Source organism: Parus major, chromosome 12 (assembly GCF_001522545.3).
Source record: "Parus major isolate Abel chromosome 12, Parus_major1.1, whole genome shotgun sequence".
Taxonomy (NCBI): domain Eukaryota; kingdom Metazoa; phylum Chordata; class Aves; order Passeriformes; family Paridae; genus Parus; species Parus major.
This window is the reverse complement of record NC_031781.1, coordinates 7,968,671-7,996,655: the sequence shown is the minus strand read 5'-3', so window position 1 is coordinate 7,996,655 and position 27,985 is coordinate 7,968,671. Positions and strand designations below refer to the sequence as shown.

At 39.8% G+C, this 27,985-nt stretch overlaps 1 protein-coding gene and 1 long non-coding RNA gene across 4 annotated transcripts; one reads left to right on the top strand and one right to left on the bottom strand.

Annotated features, from left to right (window-relative positions):
- Positions 1-22: 22 nt before the first annotated feature.
- On the bottom strand, positions 23-4,135 carry LOC109022857. Its single transcript, XR_004499280.1, has 3 exons — positions 3,965-4,135; positions 708-821; positions 23-139 (listed from the first exon to the last, which is right to left on the bottom strand). It is a non-coding gene; the product is annotated as an uncharacterized LOC109022857 (long non-coding RNA).
- On the top strand, positions 3,453-27,621 carry TASOR (transcription activation suppressor). Of its 3 annotated transcripts, none has more exons than XM_015640648.3 (23): positions 3,453-3,952; positions 10,074-10,219; positions 11,332-11,424; positions 12,269-12,341; positions 13,357-13,448; positions 13,804-13,962; positions 15,039-15,166; positions 15,804-15,835; positions 16,477-16,582; positions 17,004-17,107; positions 17,217-17,320; positions 17,545-17,617; positions 17,750-17,824; positions 18,185-18,901; positions 19,950-20,389; positions 21,201-21,339; positions 22,153-23,081; positions 23,758-23,880; positions 24,439-24,598; positions 25,174-25,282; positions 25,437-25,615; positions 25,701-25,859; positions 26,210-26,769. In XM_015640648.3, exons 1-23 carry the CDS (start codon positions 3,565-3,567, stop codon positions 26,263-26,265), a joined length of 4,584 nt encoding a protein of 1,527 aa, XP_015496134.1. In that variant the 5' UTR covers positions 3,453-3,564; the 3' UTR covers positions 26,266-26,769. The 3 variants fall into 3 exon arrangements, with proteins under 3 accessions (XP_015496134.1, XP_033373463.1, XP_033373462.1); XM_033517572.1 differs by having other exon boundaries at positions 3,455-3,952; positions 26,657-27,621; XM_033517571.1 differs by having other exon boundaries at positions 3,456-3,952; positions 26,483-27,621.
- Positions 27,622-27,985: the final 364 nt, after the last annotated feature.

Here is a 27,985-nt window from a genome sequence, read left to right as displayed (position 1 = left end):
TGGGTAAGGATAGGGCCAAAACTGCAAGGGTAATAAAAATATTTCTCCTATTAAGCATGACTCACCTGAACCAGGGCTTCTGGCTTAGGAATGCTTCTGTGACAGTGGGAACCAGGTTGCTTGAAATTTCACGGAATTTCTAGAATTTGAAAGCTGTATCAGAGCTTTCAGATAGCAGTTTAATGGATTGTACTTTTTGATAAAAATGATATTTTATGGTGACACTATCTGGCACTTAGACAAATCTTGATTCCCAGGATCTAACAGAGTCTGAAACCAAGTTACACATATATGGAACATTATTTGTTTCCTTTTAAAAGGGGGTTTCAGATATAGAATGGGCAGCTCTTCCATATTTAGTACTTATTTATGAATACTGATTTTAAAATACTGTAACATGTTCTACAGGTTGGTGCTGCCATCTGTTGGAAATAATGCTGTAGTTTCATGGCTGATCTGATTTGATTACACAAAATTTTAAATATTTTAAGATATTACATGTATTAATTATAATTAATTAAAGTATTATTAATTATTATTAATTAAATTATATTAAATTAAAGTATTAAAAAATACATGTAAGTATTTTCAGTCTTTTACCTGAGGATCACGTATTTGTTAGGAAAAAAAAAGTACTGTGTGAACTTCTGCTACTAATTTCTGGTTTTACAGAGCCAGGTCAAGACTACTGCCCCATTTTGTCTCACCTTTTAATATAGGCATATTTTCTCCATGGCTGGTAAATGATAGTAAAGCTCTTTCCAAGTGTGTAGATTAAGTTTTGTTTCTGAGTTTTCCAAAGGTTCTTCTCTTTGCATGGTCTAGGAAGAAAGATTAATTATACAATTATTCTATCCTTGATCTCATGGCACCTGTACTTTGGTTGGCACAAATTAGCTCTTAAACTTTTGAAGAAATTAGATGTGTTTTGCATCATTAGAGTAATAAGGGAAAGTAAAATAGTAATTTGTGGTTATTTAAATTGTAACAATATACTCTGATTAATTTCAAATTTCTAATTTAGTTTTCAAATTTTTACATTTACATTCACAAAAGTCTACTGAAGCAATGTCTGGAGGAAGCACACAAGTTTGCTCCTTGAGCATGCAACCCTCCCTTGTGTCTTTGTGGCTCTTAATATGATCTAAATCTGTATTACTAATGTGTTAAAATCATCTGATTTCAGAATCAAAGGCATTTGCAGCTGCTTTGTACTGGGGTGGAAAACCACTTGGTGCAAGCCCAGGAATCATGGTCGAATGCTTGGCAAGTACCAAAACCCACAGAAACCAGAAACGAGAGAGAGAATAAGGTGACAGATTTTATAACCTTTTTTTTTCCCTTCAGAGTATTCAAGTAACCTCTTCCTATGGTGTTTTTCACTGAACCGTCACTCTGTGAACTGGGATTCTTTGTACATTTTTGATATCTATTGGGATTTAAGATGCACAGTGTGGTGCAGTGATCTGGAATTGCTGGAGAATTTATCAATTAATACTGAGTAATTTTTGTGATGATCTGTCCCAGACTTAGGTAATTAATACAGAAAACTAATTCTGTACAACTGCAAAGACATATCTTGTTAAAGCAAGTGATGAGGAAAACTTGGTGTGCTTGTTGGTAAATAAGCAAGACTTCAGAGATTGTTTGATCCAAACACCAGTCAATTGAACTGCTTGTGTACCCCAGACATGCACAAGCTGAAAGTGATTTTAAAAGCTCTACCAATTCAAAATTGATAAAGCAATTTGACGTGGTTGGAGATACATAATGGATCAACACGGCCTTAAATGGGACCAGATTGGTACTTCCATTTTTTCTTGTATACGGAAATTCTATTTAAACAATGTAAAACACAGCAGAATTATTTCAATATATCAACACACCCGTAATATTCTCTTCACCAGCATTGAATTCTCACAGAGACCGAACATCAGATTCTCAGACATCGTATTCTCAGGGAGACAGTCTTAATTTATCCACAGGATGAACACCCTATTTGTGGGGTTTTTTATCTCTAGATAATGGAACACCATGTTTCTGCAGTTAGATAAATATTGGCTGTTATGTTTCTGTAATTTATGTAAATTATAGTTACAGATACTAGTTTACCTGTTTAGACTTGCTGGGTCCCCAAACACTTCTAAGAACTACTAATAATTATTAGCTTATCTTCTTTTAATACCCTGGAGGCTACCAGGCCATTTGTGAGCAGGTAGGTTATTTGTATTTTCTGATTTACAGCTAAACTAAAAAGAGATTAATAAAATAAACGGGCCAGATTAAAATGCCTGTTCTTTGCACACCTTGCAAGCATGAAACTTCCTATTTTTAAGGTCAGTGGCTGCTTTCAAGGTGACATATGTATGGCTACACTTTGAGGATTGAGGGTAATTGGTAGCTAAGGAATCTGTTCAACAACTACAGCACTTGTATACTTTTAACAAAGAAAACAAATGATGGGCTTTTAATGTTTTGCTAGTTATTTATAAAACTAAAATCCTGTATTTGCATTTTGTAGTCACTGCAAGAATGGCTATTTTCAGCAGGCACTGTTCACCTCCGTGCATTCCCAGGAGCTGCCAAAGATAGCTCTTTGCTTTGGCTTTCACATTTTCACATCCTTCTTGCACCAAAAATTGTGAGCCTTACAGGGACACTAAGTGTTCATTGTCTGGCCTCCAATATAGGTTATTCAGTATGCAACTATGAAAGAATCCTGCTGAAGTAAATGAAGTTGTTTTTTTTTTTTTCTTTTGCGTTTCATTTATAACCATAATATGTATTTTTATTCTTCAAACGTGAAATGTTGTAATTTTGTCCAATGCCTTGGAAAAAACCTTTGAATCTGAGAGTAAGAAGTACACGCTGGCACTCGATGCAGTGAACTTGTAGTTGAGAGTTGGGAGTTCGCAAAGAACGCTGTGCCAACCCTGGAGGCGGAGCGCTCCCGGCCCCGAAATGCCCAAAGGGAGAGCCCGTTCCCGAGCGCCGTGCCCCGGCCGCAGGGCGGGAGCCTTGTGCCGGCTGCGCCCTTCCCGGGACAGCGGTGTCTCCTCAGGGCAGCGCTCCTGCCTCGCTCCCCCTCACCCGGCCTCGGAGGAGGTGCCGCCGCTTGGCGGGAGGGCGGCGGGTCCCGAGCGGTGCCCGGGGGCGGGAGGGGCGGGTCCCGAACGGTGCCCGGGGGCGGGAGGGGCGGGTCCCGAACGGTGCCGGTTTGTGGGAGCGGTGCCAGTCTGTGGGAGCGGCGGGTCCCGAACGGTGCCGGTTTGTGGGAGCGGGGCCAGCTGACGGGAGCGGCCCCATCCCGCCCTATCGCGTGGGCCCCGGCCGCGCCCTTATTTATTATAACGTGTGCTGCGAGCTGATTGGCTGGGCCGGGCCGGGCGTAGCCCCGCCCCGCGCCGCCGCCATGTTGTGTGGTGGGGCGGGGGTGGCGCGGAGGCCGTCGTGAGGCGGGCGGAGGGGGAGTCGAGGTGGTGCGGGCGCTGCTGGCGCTAGGCAGGGGCGCTCTACTGGGGAGAAGAGAAGGCGCGAGCTGCCGGGCTCGCTTCTCCGGAGGGAATGGCGGATGCCGTGATCCGCAGTGGCGGCGAGATAGAGCCGGAGCAGCATCAGCGGACAGAGAAGACCAGCGCGGGCGTCCTCGGAGCTGAGAGTAACAGAGTAGGAGCCGCTGAGGACACCACACAAAATGGCGGACGCTCTGAGAGCGGTAGCGATGGGGAGGCGCTGCTTGTGGCTGCTGTTGCTGCAGAGGACAAGGTCCCCACAAACCTCAGCATCAGTAGCAGTAGCCAGCGCAGGAGCAGCATCTCGACGGCAAATGAACAGCAGCAGCAGCCGCCCAGCGGTGTATTCGGGGGGCCGCCCCCTCTCCCTAAGCCCCCAGAAGACCAGCAGCCTTTTAGGAGGAATTTTCACATCCCCAGGAAGAGCAGAGAAAAGAAAGGTTGTTCCTTACCTTCCCCTCCCTTTTCTACCTCGCTCCCTTCTCCATCTGATTCATCAGGCAGCTCTCAGACACCTCACACGGCTGCATGCAAACCCTGCGGTGTGGAGGAGGCTCTGCTGGCTCTCACTTGCGAGGCTGCTGGGGAGCCGATTTTAGTGTCAGGCTTTTACATTCTTTCCCTACCCCTTCTCTTTCCTTTCTCACTTTCATTTTCTCACGAGGATGAAACAAAACCAAAACAAAAACTCGGCTTGAATTTCAGACCTCTGCTTTAAAACGAGGAGAAGCTGGATGCAATCAGGGTGGGCTTGAGTTGATCTCAGCTCTGCTTCTGGAGGTGCATTCGCATGTGGAGAAGATGTTTCTTTGAGACACCGACATCAGCGAAGATGGTTCGCTTTTCTCTTCCCCCTGACCTCCTCCGTGCAGGAGAGGGGTGTAATCCTGGTTAGGACAGACTAAGCAAACACAGCAGAGTTATCCTTCATTGATGATACGCAGAAGACTCCTTCTTATCTGGTGAAAGTTCTTTGCAGGGATGAAGGGAGCATCCCACGTTCTCGTGCCTCGCTTTGGAAGCGTTCTGCTTCCAAATATCCAGGGTTTTTTTTTTAGTAACTCTTCCTTTAAAAGTCTGTGGTATTTCTTGCTTTTCACAAAACTCCATTGGTTTCTGCTTCACTTGGTTTTTGTTAAGTGGAGTTGAAGACATGTCTGATTTCCTCCCTGAAGTTTCTTAGTTCTTGCCCTTTTGCAATATGGAGTCAGTAACTTAGTCCATGTCAAAGAAATACTTGTTTGAATAGGCTTGTTCTTCAGAGAAGAGAATAACATCTTCTTGAAATGCTTTCTTCTGTAAGGAAGAGATGAAGGTAGGTTTATTTCATTATCCAGTCTTTTCTTTCCAGTAATAAAGTAATTCCTTTTGGCAGTAATGACCCCTTTTTCTTCCTGGTCTTTGCTGTTACCACCCTGCTCTGGGGTGATACAAGTCTGGCAGAGATTCATTGTAAAAAGAACTGGGTTGATTTGGAGAAAAAAATCTTTTATAATTCATCTGACAGAAAAATACCTGGTGCCTCGTGAATAACTGAAGTGTCTTGTATGTCACACCCAAGTGTGGTTACATGTGAATACCTTTAAATGTATTTCAGAAATGTTTAGTACTTAACCAGGGATATTTGAAGTTCTTCTTTAGCATTTAGTTCTAATGTGAATGAAAGCCTGCAAAATATCTTTTCAGGTCCTCTGATTCATCATTTGCCTATGCAGAGCCATCTGCAGTGTGCAAGAAGTTTGGATTGTATAGTTCAAACCTCAGGCTTCTGTGGCCTCTAAGGTAGAAGACGAAGCCATTCTTACCTTACTTCAAAAACTGACTTGCCAATGTCAAGGGCATTTGATCCGTTCTTACCTTTTTTTCCTTTCGGCCTGTAGAAAGGCTCTCAGGTATTTTGATCATTCTGATGACTTGGAGCTTCCAAAGCTCTCAAAGCAGACCCTGCTCCTTTCAGCCCACGGTGCCTGTGGGATTACAGTTGCTGAGTGTTGTTCTCACAGCATGGACTGCCAAACGTGCAGTTTGAGGACAACCAAATTGATATTGGGATTTGTATTGAAAAATGATGCAATTCAGTCAGTTCTGGAATTGAGCTGGAAGATCAGCACTGCATGGATCATCTGATGATGAAGTGGCACGTGCTTGCCACATCTTTATTGCTAGTGCTTAAATACATCCTGTTAAATTGCAGAATAATCTGAATGTCACCAGTCCCTCTGAAAAGAGCTCTCTTGGCTTGATTCTAAAGCCCAGCATGAATCAATACACATGGAAGCTTTCACCATCATTCCTTGCCTTAGAATTGTCCTTGTTTTGCTTTTTAAACCACCATTTCTTTCCTGGACGTACCATCCTGAGAGAGAGCTGCTGCCTTGATTGTGAAGTCTTAATTGCTATGTACAAAGTATGTGCAGGATGACTTTGTCCGAGGTGTTAGAGTTAGTTTGGAGGTTGGTTGTTTAGGTGGACTTCTTAATTTTTTTACACCAAAATGCGTTTCAGGAACAATTTTTGGTAACGAAGCAATTAAAAATTGCATCTTAAAAGCACAAATGTAAGAGAAAATTTAAGCTTTAGCTTCCAAAATGTAAGAGAAATATTCTAGAAAATTTAGGCTTTGGTTGCTTATTTGTCTTACTCAGAATTTATGTCTCCTCTTGAATACTTAAAGTAGGGACTGAAAGTCAACAGAAATTCTTTGTAATCTGAAGAAATGCATTTGGAGGAAGGATGCCTCTTAAAAACAACTGTGGTCAGTTGGCATAGAGAATACTTCTTCTGATTTCCTCGTTCTTTTTCCTGGCATAGGAATTCAGGAAACAAACAAAAGGTTGGCTGCAACATTATTTTTTTAAGGTGTGTCTGCATTTGTCTTCTGCCTTAGAAGTCTCTTGAAGGTTTATTTTCTTGGTACATAGAGTTTAGTAATGGTGTTATGATGCTTTCTTGATCAGCTTATCTACCATTGGTAGAGGTTGTCCTGGCCTCTTACTCAGTTGTCAGATCTTGAGAGGTTTCCAAGTTTGCTTGAAACTTGAGAGGTCCTTGATAGGATTAGGAAGGCAAATTTAAGGATAAAGCAGTGTAAGAACACTTCTAACTTGATGAACTGTGTGAGTGATCCCCTTACCAAAAGATAATTCCAACAATGATGCTGACATTGCAGTCAGTGCCTTTAAGGGGTTGCTTGTTGATTGCAACCTGGATTGCAAGCTGGATGTTTATTTCTGGAGTCTGTCTAAGTAGCAAATGACTGCTGTTTCTCAGGCTGAATCAGGGAAAAAGGTCTTGCTTATACCTGTTAAACTCTCAGCAATACTTGCATGAAGGTCCAGGTTGGCCCTTTTCTACTTCATCATTTTGCCTTGTCTTTTGTCTCCTAACTTTTCTTTGGTAGAGATGTGCATCTGCTATTTGCTACAGGGTATTTCTAGGTGTAGAACTTGCTCAGTTGCTGAACTTGGTAACTATTTAGGCCTTTTGAGAGCACAAGACATTTTGGGCTGAAAAAGTCCTAAGGGTAAAAATGTCACAGTTCATGAAAATCACGGATTTTTTATCTTGCTCTTAAAAAGTGAAGACTGAAAAAAAAATGAAGATTTTAAAGGGCGCTTCTCAATGAAGCTTTTGTAGCAGGAGCACTTGTGTGTGAAGAATGCTAGCATTCTGCCAACTTAGCTGATAAGAAAATCAGTTATTTATTTATCTTCACTTCAAACTTTGTTCAGGATTGCTCAAGGAGGATGGCTCTGTCTTCATATTCTGACTTAAAGCAGCCAAAGACAGTAACTCCAGTCTCAGTTTCCTGAAGTTCAAACATTAGACAGCTGTGAAAGAAAAAGTAGAGCCTCTCAGGCATGACATACATCCAAACATCCAGTCCAGTCCCTGTCCCTTGACTAGTACTTAATAGCTAAACTCAATTTCCACTTAAAAATAATTACATATGTTCCAATGCCCTGGATAGAAGCTGAACAAACCCCATATTTATTTACTTACTTTTATCTATGCAGAAAAAGCCAGCAAACCCCACAACAATAGATTTGTATTATAAGGATGCTGCAGGTTAGTCCTTACTTTAATTACTGTTTAATTAACACAGGACAGTAAAGGTTCAGCATAGCCCCATCAGCTTTGTACAGCAAGCCTGGAAGATCTGTACATGTACATGGCTGGTCTTTGAAGTTATGGAGGACTGCAGATGAGCTCAGTAATTTCATGGTTTGCCTGAGAGCACAGGCCTTGCTGACTGCTGTACAAGATCTAGTTTAGTACTTCTTGGTTTTGTTTTAATTCTGTCATGTTTCTGCACTCCTTCCTTGAAGTGCATGCCCTGCTATGGTGACATTATTGTTTTAGACCATCACTGTCCTTGAACACCACAGCTCAAGTGACAAAGTGAAAAGTACTGCCTGTCTCCTCATCTCACTGGGGTAGTGTTTCATGTTTTAATTGAGAACATGAAGCCTGCAGTGCCTCGTGTTCTGGAAGAAAAAAACTGCAACAATCTTAAAAAAAAATCTTATTTTCTATTTTCCATAATTTAATGATTAGGTAGGGCTTTTCCATAAATGTGTTGTGAACTAAGTGTATACTAGTTTGTGCAGGTTCTTCCTACCAGGAGAATAGGGGGACTTGCTGGTTTAGGGCAAGTCTGTCTCAGCTTGCTCCCCAGAGCTTTCCACAGAGCAGAAGATGTTTAAACACAAATAGGAACGTGGTTGACAATATTTGCATGTATGGCAGGATCTTAATTCATGTAATATCGTACCTCTTCCTAGGTTTGCATCTGGGAAAGTAGGTGAGACATTATGCATGGTTTGTGGTAGCTCTTTCTAGCTCAACCTGCAATGCTTTCCACTTGTTTGGCCTCGAGATGGGAATGAGAGGCTGATTTTTACTGAGCTTGTGTCCTGGGAGAAGGAGGGAGAAGGGATAAGATACAGTAAACACTAAGAAAACAGGAAATTTGGTCAAGCAACTGGCACAGATATCCTTCTGCCTTAACTGGCCCTTTTTGAGGCTCCGATAGTGTGTGAACCCCAGATCTTTCTGACAGGGAGTTAGTGTGGTAGTGTCCAAGGGATGTTTGGGGTGAAGCAGGGCATGTGTACCTGCAGCAGGCTTGTTTCCTATTCTATTAATAAGAATTTATCTCTTCAGTACAAGAGCGTTCAGTCCCAGTAATACTGAGAATTCTATTCACTCTCAATTCTGTCTCCTCACATACTGCTATCGGCTTTTCAAGAATGAAGGTATCATTACTAAAAAGGATTTTACATAAGTATGGTTTCTAAATGATTTTCATAACTTCCACACTTAAAAAATTGATTTCTCATTGGTGGTGGTGTTGGAATCATTGCTTGAGTTCAGTTTGCAGATGTGGTATTGCTTTCAAAGGTGTGCAGCTTTTACTAGATAACACAGAACAGTTCAGTATTCATTAGAAACATTTGTTTTATATTGAGGCTTATGCAGTAAATTTTTGCAAATGAGGGAAAGATTTCTGCCTAAATCTACTGCCATATTATTTAATGAAATTGGAGAATATACTCTTGAAGATGTAAGATGTAATTAAATTTAATTTGTTGTTAGACAAAACAGAGTATTTGAGTATTGGTAGATTTTTTTGGTGAGATTAGTACTGTTGTTGTTCTTCCTAGCTGTTGTAACTACAGTAAAAATCCTGCACTTTTGGTGTGCGTTTTGGAAGTTACTTGGAGAATAAAAACCACTTTTTGTATTGTAGTTCAGTTCTCCCAGAGATGTTATTTTCCTGGCCACTACCCTCAAAACCTGTGGTGCCATCCTCTACTGGCTCACTCTGAGGTTGCTCCCGTGATCAGTTTGTTGCCTTGGCACCCAAACACAGATAGGAAGCTCAGGGACATGACTGCTTCACTGTGGGAACTCGGGCAAAGGTTTGCCCAGGAGGGAATTGGTACAACAGCACATGAAGGGCTTTCCTTTTGAAGCAGGTATAGTAAGGGATGACATCATCAAGCACGAACACAGGCAGTGGGGCTTTTTAATAATTGGAGCTTATCTGTCTTTAAATAAGATTGGATTTCTTCATATTCAGCTTAATTCCCATTAGCAAACAAACACAAAACCTCATAATAGTTCTGAAGCGAGGCCAAGCTATGAAACTCTTGTTGAGCTTTTTATTAGGACAATTTGTTCCTGCTTCTTAATTAAAAGAATTAATTAGTAAATTACAGTTGTGAAAGTTTAATTATAGTGTTTTGCAGTACATATTAGTCATTTTTCAAGAGGTAAATTCAGATTTGAGGTGCTTCCCTTACAAACTTCTGAGAACTAGTAGCTGTTCAAGAGCAGTATTAAAAAAAACACAAATGTGATTTTTAAAAAGATGCTATCATTCTAGGAATTTTTAAGGTAAACTTTCTAAAGTCCACATTTGCCAAGTATTATAGGTGTTTTGTATTTGAAATTGAATCAAAAACCGTTTATCTTCATGCACAAACTCTCAGTGAAGTGGAAAATTTTGGATGTCTTTACATTTGTATTGGTGCTAATTATTTCTTCTCTTTGTAGCACTCTTTCAGCCAGTACTTCCAGGTTCTCGAGAATTTGAGGACATTTTGAAGATTCTGCATTCTTCCTACTTGGATCCAAATTCAGTGTCCAAGTTTAAATACGAGAGAGCCAGCTTAGTTCATAGTGAACTGTTGGAAAAGGAAGTGAGTATGTTTGTGTCTTCTGCTTCTCAATAAGGTACCAGTCAAATGACAGTGCTTCTTCTCAATCTAGAGGCAGAGAACTGGGCATTATTTTCAGTTACGTGGTTGTCTTTAATTGCAAACTCACATCCCCAGAAATGTAAGCAGCTGTTTTTCAGGCAAGTTTATTACTGCATAGTTTTAAACTCTTGCCTGCCAGATACTCCAAGAAGACTAAAAGAAAATAGTATTTGGCACCCCTTAAATCTGTGTTTTTAGCTTTCAAAAGGCTTCTTAATTTTTATTAATGTATTTTAATAACCTGAAAAGATGTTGTAATGTCTTTACAAGGCTGATGTTTCCTGTGAAAATTAAGATTAAACTATGTGCCTGATATAAGTTTCCATAATCTCTGTAGTTTTGTTGTTTTCCAAAGATGTACTTTAGCTAAAGTTGATTACTGATCTAGTAAGTGGAGCACCTTGGTTGAAGCCCTTCTGTTGTGCCTTGTGTAGTGTCTCTTAAAACCAGCCTTGGCTTGTTCTTATCACTCTCAAATGAAGTTTTCATTCCCAGTGCCAAAAAAGCTTCACATATGAAGTAGTTGAATATATAATTTGTTGTGTTTATCAACTTGAAGTTATAAAGTAAACTGAAGCATTTTCTGCCATCACATTTATTGTTCTTGGTTACAGCTGAGAAATATTGGTAAAAACCACCTCAGCAGCAGTGAGGTGCATCTGCAAAAATATCTGGACAGTGTACAAGATCTGTCTTCTAAAAAGAGAAAAAGTCTTATTTCTAGAGTTTCAAAGACAATATGGAAGGCATTGGGCTGGGTGGTTCTAGCTGGTTCTGCTACAGTGATCAAACTGAAGCATTACTGCACAGGTTTGTTTGAGGAGTGTCTCTTAAAAAAAAACAAATACTTGGGCAGATTAAGCTAATTAGATTTCCCACAAATATAATGTTTTTGAAATCAAATTATAGCATCCAGTGATTTAATTTGGGTTATCTTTTGATTATTTTTCTACACTTGGATCTGCTAACATAGATGGGGCCTTAAAACACTGGCACTTGACTGTGGCAGCAGCAGTGTGTGTAGCTGTGCTGAGAACTTTCTCTATGAACAGTTCACAGAAAAACGCAGAGAGCTGAGATACGATGGGCGCCTGGAGAAGGAGCTCTCGGAAAGTTACGCATTCCTCATGGTGGATCGGTGCCAGGTGAGGAATGAAACACTGCAGGGAAAATGCTTTCTTCAGCAAGGGACTTTGGGTTTTTTTCAGAGTGTTTTTATTGACACCATCTTTAAGTTACTTTTGCAAAATTCAGCACTGGAAGGTGTAGAAGGATGGGAAAGAGATCTGATATATCACCGTTTAAATCCTCTATTCCCTGCTACTTAAGGTACTCCATTTATGTGTCTCTGTATCTTCTCTGGTTTAGGCTCTGTTTTATAAATAAAAGGATAGATTTTCTGGATGGCATGTAAGTTTTTATTTAGTTCGTGTTTGTTTTTTTTTTAATTGAGGAGGAATTTTTTGTGTTTTCATTGCATTTGGGTTTTGGTGTTTTTTTAGGGTTTTTTTTTTCTTTTGCATCACCAAGATAACCTGTAATATTAGAAAATGAACATTGTCTTCTCTGTGTCTTCTTTGATCACATACTTTTAGTCAAAGTGATAGAAAGGTGATTTCTGTGCTTTTATCTGCTATTATAGACTCAAGATTTCTTAAGCATGTAATCATTTGACAGGTATACTTCTGTTTTAAATATTAGAATTTTCTGTATTAAGGGCAAGAAATGTTCATAAACAGTGTTTGAGGTATAGGGAGGCTGTGTTTTTTTAAGATACAGGTGAGTCTATGTACCTATTCCATATCGGTTTGATTTGCACAGTTTAATAGTTTTATAGAGAATTCAGACTAGGCTTGCCTCTGTTTGTGAGGGTTGGGATTTTGTTTAAATCTCAATTTAAATTCTGTAATTGTAATTTCTCACTGTTTGTTCTGTTCATATCCTGGCTTTCCTAACAGACTTGCTTAAAAAACTGTCTGTTCTCTTTAGATCCAGAGCATATGTGAAAAGGGGCTGCAGGTTGGCCACTCCAGCATCACAGTTCTCGGCAAACCTTCCATGGGTAACTATCTTTTGATTATAAGGGCTGGTTATTCAGTAGCAGTTGGTAGACAATGTGATGTAGTTGTGTGAACTTTCAGTCCTTTTTCTATCACTGACTGCAGCAATATCACAGCAAGATGTTTTAGCAAAGGAAATAGACATCAGAACATTATTTCCTAGCTCTGTTTTTGAGTAGTTCAGCTTCCCAAAGGAAGGACCTAATTCTCGTTTTGGCTTTAAGTCAAACCCATATCCCATGTCTTTCCAGTAAACCTGGGGGGCCAAAGAGCTAATGCAGCATGTGGTTGGCAGCCTCTGTGTTTGTCTGTAGGTATGTCCATTCAGGGATACCTCATGGACACAGTAGCTCAGCTCAGTTTTGATGTAGATAGAACTAAAATTCTTGAAACCATGAATCCAAGAAGAGTGTAGATAAATTGGAGACTTAGAAGAGTCACAAGGAGCAAAGAATTTTGAGACTGCAAGACAGTAAGTTCCTTTTGCAAAGCTTTTCAAATAGAAAGTGAGGAGCTAATTTTGTCATCCCGTGTAAAAGGAACATGGTACAGAGGTATCATGAATATTGAAAGCAGACAATATGGATATGAATGAATATCAACATGAATACTGAAAGCAGAAATAGGTGTGGAGAAGAGCACAGATTATGAGCATATGACTCTTTAGCTGGTAAAGAGTCTGGAGCAATTTGCTAAAACAGTTAAATACAGACTTGGAATGAGAGGAACCTAAGCAAAATGTATGCTTTTCAGAGTATCTGAATTCAGTTCCAGCTCTTTGATCTGAGGTAGTCAGCCAGACTGAAAAATGACGGTGTGTGTTTGTGGCCTTAAGCTCTATTAAATAACTAAGTACAGAAAAGCACAAAGTTGTTTTACCTTTGCACTTGAGTGTTAGTTATATCTTTCTTCTTTTGTGTCCATTGAGCTTTAATCCCATGTAATGCTTTTTAAACCTGTAATAATGTTTTATCATTCAGCATAATGCATTTTGGTTTATTTTTATTCTCTTCTCAGGTGTCTATATCTCCAAGTATGCTGATTTATTGCAGCGTAATCCTCTAGAATCTGGAGTACCTGGAGATGTGATTGTTTTTAAAATAATAAAGGTAATTTTATCTTGCTATTCTTGAAGGATTACATTACTTACTGATAACACACGGGTGGTTTTAACCTTACTTACTTTTAATTTCTGCAATTATATGCATATAGAGAAACTAGACCTCTACTAGATTTAAAGTCCAGTGTTTATATTAAGCTTAAATAAAGCATAATAAATTGTTACAAAAGGCAAAAATCTGTTTTTGTTTTTTTTTTTTAAAAGTGTGAAAGTATTATACTTCTAGAAGTGGCTTTCTTAATGACCTATTTTATTTTCTCTGCTGTTATTTTCTTTGGTACTTGAAGCAATTCACCAGTTTCCAGGAAAAAGCTCATGCTGACAATTCTTCTGCTTTATTACAGGGAAGAATGAAAAGCATATATGACCACATTGGTATGAAAGCAATGGAATCAACTGTCAAGAGCGTGTTGGATCCCACCCCAAAGCATGAGTGTCATGTTTCAAAGAATGCAAATAAAGTCACCTCCTTGTTGGCTTACCGAGCCTATGAACTTACTCAGGTAAAGCTGGGCCTGTGTTACTTTCTGATATAAAACCTTCATAAACAGAACTTCTGAAATGATGGAGAGAAAATCACTGAAGATGCAACAAACCCTGAGCTTCCCTGTGAAGCTGCAGCTGGGTGCAGCTCACAGATGCCTGCATTAGAAATCCCAGAACAGCATGGCAGCCTCTCCTGTTCGTTCCCATTGTGTGATCCTAAACCTCAGGTGAAGATCTCCCTCAGACTAGGGTGGAGGTGGAATAGGAAATAACTGGGGAATGTACATGAGACTGGAATGGAGGCTGGAAGAGAGGACTTAATGTGGGGAGTTTGAAATGTAAAGGTACAACTGGTTTGGGGTCATTAAGTGAGACTCCTAAAAGAGAAAATACTGGCTGGGAAAGAATAGCATTTTTCTTTATTTTTCTTTTTTTTTTTTTTTTTCCTTCTTATTCTCCTTTCAAGATTCTAATTTTTGGAGATGATGGAGGAAGACAGAATGAAGTAATTTCCAAGCATTTATGTTCCCCCAGGTGTTCTGTCTCCTACTGCAGTAATTTTTGTTGCAGTCAGTTTATTCCACCAAGTCTGCAGGTTTCAGGATCCTTACTTGAAAGCATTCTCTTCAGTATTAACAACTTCTTTTGTCTTCTATAAATCACTGGGCTGGATACTGATGGCTGAATTAGATGGCTAAAAAATTAATGTATATTTTCATTTCTGATTACAAATTTGCATAAATTAACATTTTATATTATAATTTTGTGACTGAACTAAGGATAGACTCCAAAACTCATTGCAGTACTTACTTTCCTCTGAATTTTTTTTGTTTTTATTAATTATCCTTTCTCTTACCAGGAATACTTTCAAGCAAATGTTGCATTTCAGGAATGTTTCATTCTTGATTTGCTTCTAAAGTACTGTCCATATCTAAGTGGTTGACAAAGGAGGGGAGAAGTACCTTAACTGATTGTATTGTATAGTACATATGAGAGGAGCATTTAAAAACTTCTTAAATTTAAATACCAGCTTTTAAAGAAACTGCCTGTTGCTCCAGGCTTCTATTTTAACACTGTCACTTCTTTTTCCCAGTACTACTTTTATGAATACGTCTTTGATGAGATCAGACAAAGACCAAGACATGTTTGTCCTTACGCTGTTGTTTCATTTACTTACAAGGATGATGTGGTACAAGGACCAAAATTTGTGCCCCCATCAAGGTAAGCTAGGAAATGAGTTTTGGAAAATCTGCACGTAGCATGGAGAATTCATAGTTATTTGCAGTAGCTTTGAGTTTATTTAAATGAACAGTGCTGAAATGAATGGATGTGTCACAGGGATTTAGCATAATAAATACTTTTAATGCAGAGCAAGAGTTGGCAAAATTTGTTTTATGCAGCAGGGTGGCCCCCACCTGCTTACCTTTTGACCGGGTGGAATCCACAAATAGTGGGGGTTTTACCTAACTGAGGGAATTTGTGGACATAAAAACATTCACAGCATTATCTTTCTTGGTACTCTAAAATGATCTCCTGTATATTTTCTCTCTGAGCCCTTCACTAGTGTCTTAACTGCTTGTGGAGAGAATATGTAGATGGCCAGTTGATCACAGATACACTGTGATAGCTGTGCTGAGAGGAAGATGTCCACGTGTGGGGACTGTACTGTGAAATGCTAAAAACAGTTATCCAGGTATCTAAAGTAGTACAGGATGCTGCAGCAGTGATGGATTGAGGTTAGAGAGGGAATTACCAGTCTTGCTATTTTGTTAGACTGATAAACTATCCTTAATGTAAAATTCAGTGGCCAGAATTCTGTGTTCCAGCCTAGTCATTCTGTCTGTCTTCTTCTGTTTAGAGCAAACACCTCTCACACAGATTCAAGTACAGGTAAGTATGAATTCCATTTATTGGTCTTATGATACAGACAGGGAAGGTTTTGATGTTTTCCCCCATAGTTTTATGTTTGACCATTTTAGTTATGCTGAGTGTATACCTGAACTTTATCCTGAATCATGCTGGATGCTGATCCTGGATGATCAAATAGACACCTTAATGTGTATCTTCTTTTATCAGAATGAACCACAAGTGAACAAAATCAAGTCTTATGTCCCTCCTTTCCTATTCAGAGTGTAGTAAGAACTGATCTTCAGTTCCTGAATCTCCTGTTCAGTGGCACTTCAATAATATGATTCTCTGTCATGCTTTGTTTTGAGCCTCATTCAAGCAAAATTAATATGTATGAAAGTGGTTAAGGTAAGGAAAAAGGATATAGTCCTCAGAAATTGGCATCAAGGGTGTGCTTATACTGACAAGTGTGGGTAACAAACCAATCTCCTTTACTCTGCTCAGAGCAGGTCAAAACATAACAGGGTTGATAGCATTCTTTCTGTTACCTTTTAACATTATTGTCTGGTCTGGTATTAGTATGAAAATTTTCCTAAACTGGTTTTGGAGATTCAGCAGCCTCTTCTTTCAGTCACGGCTGGCAAGTGGTTTCACTTAGTCTTCCTTTCTCCATGTTAATTTAGAGAAACCTAACATCACATTGTGGAGGGGACAGCTTTGGAATAAAGGCAAACTTGTGTGCCATGTTTCCCTAAAATCAGCAGCACAACTTTTCCTTCCATGCAAGCTGTGAGTATTGCCGTTTAGACAGTAAGTTTAAAATACTGCTCAATTAAAACTCTTTTGAGTAGTGACTGGTGAGTTTTGGATATATTCAGATGAAAATCTAAAATACTTACTAAGTCCATAAATACATCAAACAAGACTTGAGCCATGTGGGTCCAGAACTTTCTTGAGTTCAGGCACACAACTGTCAACATGTCTTTGCTGTTCACTGTTCTGTTGTTTGAGGGCTTGTTGGGGTTTTTTTCCATTGAAGTGACACACACTCCTCTGCAGGAACAAACACCCCTGGCTCATGAGATAGTCCAAAGAAATTGTTCTTAAGAGTATGTATGTACTAGTTATTATTTTATCAGTGAGAGTAGGTATATAGAAGGTAAAAAAAGAGGTCTTTATATTTTTTATCTCCCCCATCCTTTTTCTCCAGTCCTGAGAAACTTGAGGTTGAAAAAGTTGTAAGCATTGATCAGTTGAAGAAAAAAATTTCACCAGCGTTGTTCTTTAAAGAAACTTACCAAGGAGGAAAAGAAGGTAAATTGTTCTCGCTTAATTTCTTTAAATTCGAAATTTTCAAGTTTTCTGAATTACAGTTTTGTTTCTTTTTTTCTTACCTTCTCTTTCTCCCCTTGTATCGTGTCAGTGTTGAAGAATGGCATGTACTGTAGCCTGTATGAAGTTGTGGAGAAGTCCCGTTCTGGGAGTCACTTAGAGGGTTTACTTCAAAAACTAGAGAAAGAGAAACTTGTGAGTGCAACAGATTTGACTATTCCTGTTTTTAAAAATAATTTTACTAGTTAGTAATTTGAGGCATACTACAAGATCCACAGTCTCACTGGAATTGCTTAGCTGGCATACGCCTAAGTATCAGGGCAGTTCTCTGCCCAAGACAGACTTATCTTACAGTCAGGAAGAGTGCTCATAGTGAACAGATGCCTTTGAAGCAGTTTGCTCTTTTTGCTTGAAAACAGGTCCTTGTGAAACCACTTGTGGACAGAGGATTTATTTTTCTTCTTTCTCCTTGGCAAATGATGTCCCCTTATGGTAAGCATACTCTGGGTTTGTGTTTGAGTTGGGTTTGTTTTGGGGCTTTTTTAGGGGTGTGGGTTTTTGTGTACTAGATTGTCTTTTGATGGTACTCTCCTTTTTAACTGTTTTTATTTTTTTGTGTTCTAGACAACCAGACTGGACGGTCTCGTGTACTTCATGCATTGTTTCTGTTTCCAGAGCAGAGATGTGTAATTAGCTCAGGTAGGTTTGTTCACTGTTGTGTACAGCTTTATTTAAACAGAGATGATATTCTGTTGAAGACTTTGTAGTATTCAGTCAACGTGAACTAAAAGTAACAGTTTTCATTGATTGTGGTCATGATGTTGGTGTTTAGAAATATTTGTTTCTTCACAAAAGCAAATATCACATATTGTAGGTTCATTTGTTCATATTTGAGAAAGTAAAACTTGTTGAAATTTCTTGATATGGCTTCCCTGGCTTCTGAATTACATTCCAAACTGTGTTTCACCTAGGGTGTATTAACACAGGATATTGCTAACTAGTCATCATTTATTTATAGCTTCATGGTTTAATTGTGGATTCCCTTTTCTCCTATGGCAGCACAAAGAAGTGTTCTACATGGAACACAGAAAAATTCAGCTACCCTGGTTTTGCACGAAAAAAAGGATATCACTCCAGAATTCATAAAGTTGATTCAGTCTCTGCATTTTGCTATAATCCAGTCCCGTAAAGACAACAGTGCAGATTTCAATGTTCTTGTGGAAAATTACATGCATGAGTACTTTAAAAAACTCTACAGTAGCCCTGGAAGAGGTAGAGAATTTATATTATATGAGTATTCAACACGGCTGGATGACAAAACATTTCTGTTCTCTGCCCCAAGATACAAAGGTCATATTAACCCATGCTTGCAGAACTATATTTTTGGTTGTGAGGCCTATCAGCTCCCCGTTTCCAGAGCTAAGGAACTGATGGATAGAAATCGGAAGCCTCAGCGCTTCAGTCCCATCTCAGGTTGTGAAGCTACAGAAGGCTACTCTGACTTTGCCAAGGCAAAATGTGGGAAAGGAATCCATCCCAAATATCAAGCCACTGCTGCTAAACAAAAACTGCCTCCTTCTGGAGAATATGATACTGAAAAACTCAAAGACCTTATTAACTTGATCCAGTGTAGGAAGAAAAACGTAGGTGGAGATTCTGATTCTGAAGACCCCAGAATTAGAAGTGGTCTGAAAAGAAAGCTGGAAAAACAATCTGAAAATTTGCAGAAATACCTAAAACTGAGTGACTCTTCAGAGAATGTTTGTCAGTGCGAAGGTAAGAAAGTCTTTGTTTAGAGTTCTTCTTTAAAATTGTTCTTCAGAGCATATTTAACATTTAATCATAATAGATTGAGTATTTTTTTGCATGCTGTGGAAATTTAATGCTTGATGGTTCATTTAAACCTTGGCCTGAGATCTGTCAATGGAAATAAAGTTTGTTTTTTGTGGGTTTCCACTTTCTAGGAGAAAAGTTAAAGGGAATTTTCCTGGAAGTTGCTTTTGTTTTGCCTCTTTGGAAAGAAGGCAGACTTTCAAAGAGTTTACTTGCCTGTGGAGCTGTCCAAACACTTTCTAATACAGACCATTCAGCAGACTTCATATTGTTTTGTGTAGAGTTTGACTTCGCTGTAATTCTTTGTGTTTCCAATACCCTCTGTCATACCTAAGAAGTTTAGATTGAAGGGAAAAAACATAGTTAAGTTTTGAAATAGCCAGTAATGTGTGTAGTGGGACAAAGGAAACAACCTAATAAGATTAAATTATTCTATACATGAAATTATCTACAGCCAAACCTCAGAGAAGCCACATCACAGATACCTTCTGACTTAAGACCTGCCAGAAAAAACCCTTTGATTTCTGTTTCCCTGACCCTTTTCACAAGGCAATACAGAGATCCCCTGCAGAAGGGGGAAACAGGAACAGGGTGACACAAAGAAGAGGGGATTTCCATCAAGCACCAGTCACTCTCGTGTATGTGAATCACTGGAAGATGAAGTGACTGATCTTAGGTATCCTTAGATGTCCTCTTGAGGGGGACAAAAGATACTGACTGGAACGTGGGGATGAAGGAGGCAAAGGGTTCATGGTTGGGATTCCTGCTTGGAATTCTGTGAACCTTCCAAGGTCTTTTTACATTGATTATTAATGTAGAATACGTGATGAATGCGTGTCTGCATTTTTGTTAAAGTAAGTGTGATGCTGAACTAAAGTAACTGATGCTAAAGAGTGAGACTGTGGGTATGTGGCAGATGTTTGAGGGGAGATCTGCTTTTGTTTTTGAGACTGAGTAATGGATTTCTTTCTCCTCCTCACCCTGTTTTAAGGGGGCAGAACGCTGGATTCACCACACTCTGTGTTCTCAGTGAATTCTGACCATGTTGGCCACGAGAGTGACTTCAGGCAGGCGGATGTGTCCGACTCTGCTGCCGACAGGCAGGGGCTCATCAAAGTGCTGCTGGAGATGCTGACCCCTGCAGGCCACTGGGACCCAGAACTGGAACAGTCTGTCAGCCAAAACTTAGCACTAGGCACTGACGATGTTGAAGAAGATATGAGACAAAAATATGAATATGAATCCATTCCAGCTCAGGACAGAGATGATCAGGAGCTTCCTAACACTGCTCAGGCTGACAGTGTTACCTTCAAGGACCCGGAGAGCCCGGCCATGCTGGAAACTGACATGCCGTGCTTGCCCTACCCCATCGATGTTGGTCTGCAGCTCCCACCCAACGAAGCAGCCCTTGAGCACACATTACATTTACAAGTAAGTGAAGCTGCCAAGATGCTAACACTGAAAGTACTATTTTCATAAATATTATGAGGCTACATGAAAAAAGCATTCTATTATTTTTACAGAGGCAAACACAGATAACTTTTCTGTGAAGCTTTTCTGTTTGGTAGAAATATAGATAGAAATTTTCTCCACTCTTAAGCATGTGTTCCTGGTTCTTTATATCTATTCTTTCTGTAATAAGAAAGGAGCAGAGCTGAAGCATTTCACTGCATGCTCAGCTCTCTTTGTGTGCTTTCTTGGTGCAGTGCTGTATATGAGTTCCCATGTGATTGTTCCATGATCTCTGATACTGGTACTTACACACAAAGCCCAGTTTCTAAGTCATGGAGCAGGAATGAATGTATCCTGCCTGTAATCTCCGTGCTGTTTTGTTTCTACCCATCTGGAATCTGAGATGAAATTGGCTTGTTTAAGGGCCCCATGCTAGTTGTAGGCAGTGCCTCAGCAATGCCAGCATCTCACGGATTTACTCAAGTATCAAAACAACAGCCTGGAAAGAGTGAGGGTGCAGCCAGTTCTCCCCTCCCTTCCTCTTTGCCACCCCCAGCTTCCATACTGTAAGGCCAGTGCTCAGGACTGCCTTAATAATTTCATGATAGACCAGGGAAGTACCTCATGGAAAGGTTAACTGGACTAGACTGGAGTAGATTGATGGCAGAATTGCCAGTGTGCTGGTGGGTTCAGGTGTATTCTTTCTGTCAACTGCTCAGAATGTAAAAACTTAATAGTGAGCAAAACGAGAAGAAGTTGTTTTGAGATGGGCATTTTGTTTGTTTTTTAGGAAGCAGGCACTGAGAATGCCTTTGAAGACTACAGTGCCTGTCCTAGTGCACCTGTAGAACATGGCTATCATAGGCAACATCCCAACTCAAATAATGTAGGGGAAGTTGGAATGCACTGGAAACTTATCCCAATTACAGGTAAGATGTGTTTTAACTCCTCTACTCCTACGAATAGTGAATAAAAACATATTTTAAATGTTTGTATCTGGCTTCATAGATCCGTTCTTGGATCACATGTTGGTACACAAGCATATCTGTAGCCTGTGCAGTTGTTTCTTGTATTTGATTAATACAGAAATCTGCTGGATGAAAACAGATACTGGTGGAGAATATAGGTTTGGCTTCACATTGAAACAAATTAGAAATGTGAATGTTTGAAAAATAAACCAAACTATAGTTTTGAATAGATGGTGAAGAAACTGAGCTGGGGTTATGAGGGGCTTTCAGCACTCCTTGCAGCACCACTGAAGCTATGTCAGTAATCAGACTGAGATCCTTCTCTTTCAAGAAAAAAACTTGTGCTCACAATTGCAAGATCAGGTGCAGCTTGCAGTCCAACTCCACAAGGTCATTTGTGTCTAAGCTTTTTAAAAGTGAGAATTTTAACCTAGTAGTAAGTGAAAATACTTGAATAATATGTTGCCCTGTTTGACTTCTAATTTAATTTTTAATGGAGTTTGTGCTTACTCTGCCTTATCTCTGGGAAAGCAACTTGTATCCTGCTATTTCAGCAAACTTGGTCTATGTTTTACTGTCTTAGGAGCTGTGAAGTGTACTGTGGTTCTGTACCTCAGCAGATTGTAGCACTTGAGTATTGTGATTTAAGTTGGTTGGTGAGGAAGGCATAAAAGTAATGCTGTTTTCAGGCTGTGATTTGGAGGTTTTGTTGTATCAGCTGTGTGTCACTTTCAAACATGAGGTGATGATGGATGTTGAACTTTTCCTCTGTAGGTCTGAAATCACCAGAAGAGCCACTGGAGTACTTACCACCAATGGATGCTCTTCCTAATGACCCCCGGGTAGTAAATCGACAGAGAAATTCTGATTATCAGTTGCCATGCTCTCCATTTTCAGACACACAGAAGGGGACAGCAGAAGATGGACATTATGCAGGACAAGTGGAGAAACGTGAAGATCAGTATGAGCTAACAGATCAGCCTTTTACAGCTAAGGATTCCATTAGAGCAGTAATAGAGACAACACTGTTAGAAGAATACAAGCTCTTTGCAAGAAAGATTCAAGAAATTTTGCAGCAGAAGAACATTGCTTATGTCAGCAGCGTGTCCACACGAGTCCTTTCTGCCCGGGAAAGGATAATGAGACTTTCTCAACACATCTGTTTGCAGGCATCAGAGATTTCCGTCCAAGAATATATAGAGAGCCTGAGTGAGAAGCTGAATAGTGTCATTTTGGCTTCTTCATGCATGAAGCAGACTCCCCCAGTTTATTCTAGTCCTGAAGCACTGGAGGTGGCGAGCAGCACTGTCCCCCGGCCTGTGCCCGACACGCTGGCCGTGTGCGGGGACAGCGACACAGCGCCGTTCCCAGAGCCGCTGTGCAATAACCTGGGGGGAGAGCTGCGTTCTCATGAGCAGCCTTCAGCAAGCCTGCCCCCAGGGAAGGAGAAAATGGGTCATGGGAATGCTAAACCAGAGGATCAGACTTCTTCTGGTGGTGATTTCATGGAACCACTAGAAAAGACTCAGAAATCCCCTGAGAACTTAAACATTTCAACTCAATCAGCTTTTACTAATTTTATAAGCCAGTTAAATCCTGAAGTAGTTAACAGTTTGGTCGAAATAATGAAAGATGTACAGAAAAACACTGTCAAATTTTATATTCATGAAAAGGAAGAAAGTGTTCTCTGCAGAGAAATCAAGGTAAAGCTGTTTGTGTTCAACCTTTCTCTAGTGTCAGAACAGGGTGTCTTTCAAATCCACTTGTATGAAACTGGACTCACTTTCACTGTGAAAGTGAATTGTGTAAGTAGGTTGTCCTGTCCCATTTCTTCCTTGAGCTTTTGAGGTAGTCTTGATTATATTTAGCTTTTACGTAAGTCTTTTTCTTGGAGCTGGAAGACAGAACAGGCTGTAGGTTGGTCCTTTCTGAAGATCCTGCCAGGGGGTGGCCTTACAGAAAAAAGGTAATAAGGGAAGAAATGATAGCTACCATTTTAGAAAGAATGCATGAAAAGTCACTTTGTGTGCCTTTGGGGTTTTTCCTCTTCCCCTCTAATTAATAATAGAGAGAACTTTGAGAAATCACTGTGCTTCTACACTTAAATGTGTAAGATGAAAGTTGTAAACTTCTGGCTTTCCTTAAAAACTCAGGCACTTTGATAGTGTCAGTTGGCTGTGTGTGTGTGATTTGATAGTAATAACTGACTTGCTGAAACAGCTGCTTTGTGTTGCTTCTCATTAATGTATGGGAGAGACAAAGAAGTCAGTCCCTCTGGGATTCACTGAAAGGAAAACCTTCTTGCCATGGGTGTGATCTGGGCATTGTTTTTACCAAACTACCTACTGATTTTTTCTTTGTCTCTTTCTGTGGTGGCAGGAATATCTTAGAAGGTTAGGGAATACAGAGTGCCATCCAGAGCAGTTCCTTAAAAGAAGAGCTAAATTAGATAAACTGATGATCATTATCCAAAATGAAGACATTGCCAACCTCATCCATAAGGTATGTCCCACATAAGTAACAGTGTGCTACAGAAAGCTGTTGGCAATAGTGAGAGGAGCTGATTTGGAGCAAGGCAGGTTCCTTTTAACAGTACAGCATTCAACAGCATCCTATGTTTAGCTGCTGTTTGAAGAGACAAAATGATTGTAGTAAAAGTGGTCTTGTCCCAGCATTATACAAAACTTCTTCCACCACCATGCATATGCTAATGAATATTTATTGTTAGTACCTGTAAAGCTGTACAGAGGCCTGAGTAGTTCTGCTTCTGGTTCTGTGATGCTCTAACAGGAGGTGAAGGCAGGTCTCAGATGATCTGAGCTATTTCTGACAGCTTAAGACCCTGTGCTGGATAGAAAGTAAAATTACTCCAAGTGCTCAATGTTCATTTACCTTATTCCTGTAATGCTCCTGAGAGAGCACCTCCCCAGGCAAGAAAAAAACCCAGTAATTTTGTGAAAATGTATTTTGGTGCCTGGCATTAGTAGGTAGGAGAGTTGTGTAGTTCCTTTTTCTGTGTGACCTGTGATTACACTTCTGATTTCAAATGTTTTCAAACAGGTCCCTGGCCTGGTGACTCTGAAGAAGCTCTCCTGTGTCAACTTTGCAGGGGTCGATAGTTTGGATGATGTGAAAAATCACACTTACAATGACCTGTTTGTGTCTGGGGGTTTTGTTGTGTCAGATGAGTCTGTCCTTAACCCAGAGACCATCACTACAGGTAGGTGTGATCCTTCTGGGAGCTTTAGAACCATAATCCTGACATTTCAGTACCTGAGAGCTCCTGTACTCACCATAGTGAAGGATCAGGTCTTCCAATTTTGTGATGTACTTTGAGAAGAATTTCAGCTAATTTTGTCTCTTTCTTAGCCCAGTGGCCTTCTTGAAGAATCCATGAACAGGGAGATTTTTTCTTCAGTTTGTATTACATTATGTAGTTATGTCAGTGGAGCATTTTATTCCTCCTTCCATCCACAAATATGCTATATATATTTTTTCTTTATTTGAAACTGAACAGTTAATGAAGTTAAAATATTTTAGCAAGGCAGAGCGTATATGCTGAGGTCAGCTTTTAAATACCACTGCTGGGCACCTGAGCTACAGAAAAGCAGCTCAGTTTTATGATACTGTTGTTGGCCAGCCTGGAAGAAAACTTGAAATAAGTGGCTGCTGTTTGTAATTGTGTGACTGTACTGTGATGAAAACAGAAAATAGCTTTTTACTACTAAATACTAAAGCAGTATTTTCAGTCTACATACCACAAAATTTAACTTTTATTCAATATTTCTGTAACAGATAAACTAAAACAGTTCCTAACATTTCTGGAGGATCTCAGTACCCCAGATGGAAAATGGCAGTGGAAAGTCCACTGCAAAATACAAAAAAAACTGAAAGAGCTGGGGAGGTAAGTAAGATGCTATAATACCAGCTGTTAAAATGCTTCAGCTTTCATTATGTCCTCCAAAACACACTTAAATAGAACTTATTCTTAGGTTTGTCTTTTGATGTTCAGATTGACCTTAAACTGTTTCTAATAGTGAGCTTTCCCTCCACTGCAGGATGAATGCCAATGCCCTGAACCTGCTCACTCTTCTGAACACCTATCAAAAGAAGCATTTGGTTGAGATTCTGTCTTACCATAACTGTGATTCTCAAACTCGAAATGCTCCAGAACTTGACTGTCTGATCAGGCTTCAGGCTCAAAACATACAACAGAGACATGTTGTCTTCCTAACAGGTAACCCCACATTTGTGAATACCTCTCCCCCTTTTTTGATAATAAGTGCTAAATATTAATACAAACCCTTCTTTTATGTATTTAGAAAAGAATCTCAAAACGCTCTCCAGTTATGTTGATAATGGCATAGTGGTCGCTGCTGTTGATGACTTTATGCGTAACTTCAAAAGTCTTGTTGGCTATCACAACTCTGTTACTGAGCAGAACCACCTTTCTCCCTGCAGTGCTGGCCAAAGACAATCAGGTAATGTCAAACACTCTTAAACTTTCCTTTCCAAACTGCATGTGTGGGGTTGTGGGACAGTGTGCCTTGACTCCGGTCAATGGCCACTGCAGCTGGCAAGGAAAACCCAACTCTCCAGCTACTCTTTTTCTGTTTGAAATGATGGGGGAAAAGCAGTGGGGATGGAGCACCAGAGACCTTAATGGCTAAAAATGGTATTGGAGGCACTAGACAGGGCATCTGTTTTCAGGAGAAGTATAGATTTGTCTCTACCTGCTTTATCTACTTAGAGTAGATAAACTGTACTGAGATGTCAGTAATTGTACTCCTTTAATTGTCTGATCAAATACTCACCTGCTGTGTAACTTTAGATGCTGTTTTGACATTGTCCCCTTTGGAGCTGGGAGTTGGGATTTCCCAGCACTAAATGTGAGCACGGTGTGCAGAAGCTTTTAGCACCGAGTAACTGGACACTCCCACAGAGGGTTAAGTGTGTGTGTTGAGTAAGTGAACACGAGTGGCAGAAGACCAAGACTTAAAGTGCTGTTGGACTGGCTGAAGTGTAACACTGTGAGTAGTGTATGGCCTTTTTAACCAAAGTTTGTATTTCAATAGAATAGGACTTTCTCTCTCTTTTAATGTAGTTCTTGTAGAAAAGGATGAAAAGGATGAGGAGGACATGTCTCTGGATTCAGGGGATGAACTGTCAGAAATAGAAATCTGCAGTGATGCCTCTAAGTGTGATACTCATGTGGAAGCTTTGCAGACAAAGGCCAAGGGCCCACATGGAGTAGATGCTAAGGAAAGCTGCTTATCAGTTACAGAGTTATCTCCTGAAGCACAAACTGGCCTTGTGGAAAAGACTTACAAAACTGACTTGGAAGAGAAACAGCCAATTACTCCAGTTTCTACAACATGCTCTGCTGAAGGAGAAAAACACAACACAGTTGAACAAACTCCTTTCAGCAACTTCCAGGTTTATAGCAGACCATTAAACATGTCCCATCAATTCAGCCACTTTAATGTACTCACTCATCAGACTTTTCTGGGAACAACATACCCAATTTCTCCTGCAAATCAAAACCAAGACGAGAGCAATTATTTTCTATCTGCTTACAGTCAGAGCATGGATACAGAAAAGTCATCATCACTTGGTGGCTGGAATAGCTGCTGTGATTCTTCCAGGCCATATTCAGAACAGAAATGAACTCTAAGTCTTTTTCTAAGTTGCTGTGGACTCCTCTGTTTCTAAAATGTTGGATTAACGATTTCTATTTTATTCTGGAACAAAATGTTTCTTGTTCTTGTTATCTCAGATGTTTTCATGTTCTATTTAAATTCCTGATGGCCTGTCCCTGTTGGAACCATCTGAAAATTTAAATAAATGCATATATTTTTTAACGTCTACTGTACTTGAATTATCTTGTTTGTTGGCACTTTTAAGTTTCTACATTTGTATTTGACCTGTTACCTAGGCTTCAGTTTGAGGTCTGTTAAATGTAAAGCTGAATGTTTGCCTAATATGTGAAAGAGCCAGTTGTTCTCTTTTTTTAACTGCGAGAGTATCCAAGTCATGTTTCTTTACATAAATATTAAAATTAATGTATTTATTTGACATCGATACAAATTTTGTACAATGTTTTTACATAGCTCTAAGGCAGTGTACTTATTTTCATGATGACATACTGGATTTTGGCTAAATACCTCAATTAGGGTAAACAATGGTGCAGTTCCATTACAAAAACGAAATAAACTCTCAATGCACAAGGGACTTGCTAACACATTGCTTTGTCTGTGGTTTTTCCATTGTTTGCAAAGTGCCTGAGGAACACCCAAGCTTGGTTTCATGCACAGCAATTATCTGTGGGTCTCATTTGGTGCTCTGTGTCCTCCCAGCTTTTATCTGGCCACTGTGATTACTGTAATGAGAGAAGGACAAACCTGGGTTTAATGATTGGGGGAGTTCAGTTTGGGTCAGAAAAACCTCGGTCCTCTCTCACTTCAGCTTAATGATTCCTGGGGCTTTTGGGCTTTTTTTTGTCTGGTTTTGTTTATTTGTTTTGTGAACTAGCACTGGGGTGAGTACGGTTTTATCTGTTTCTTAATCATGCCTTTTAAATTTCACATCTGCTGAGTTCCCAACCTCT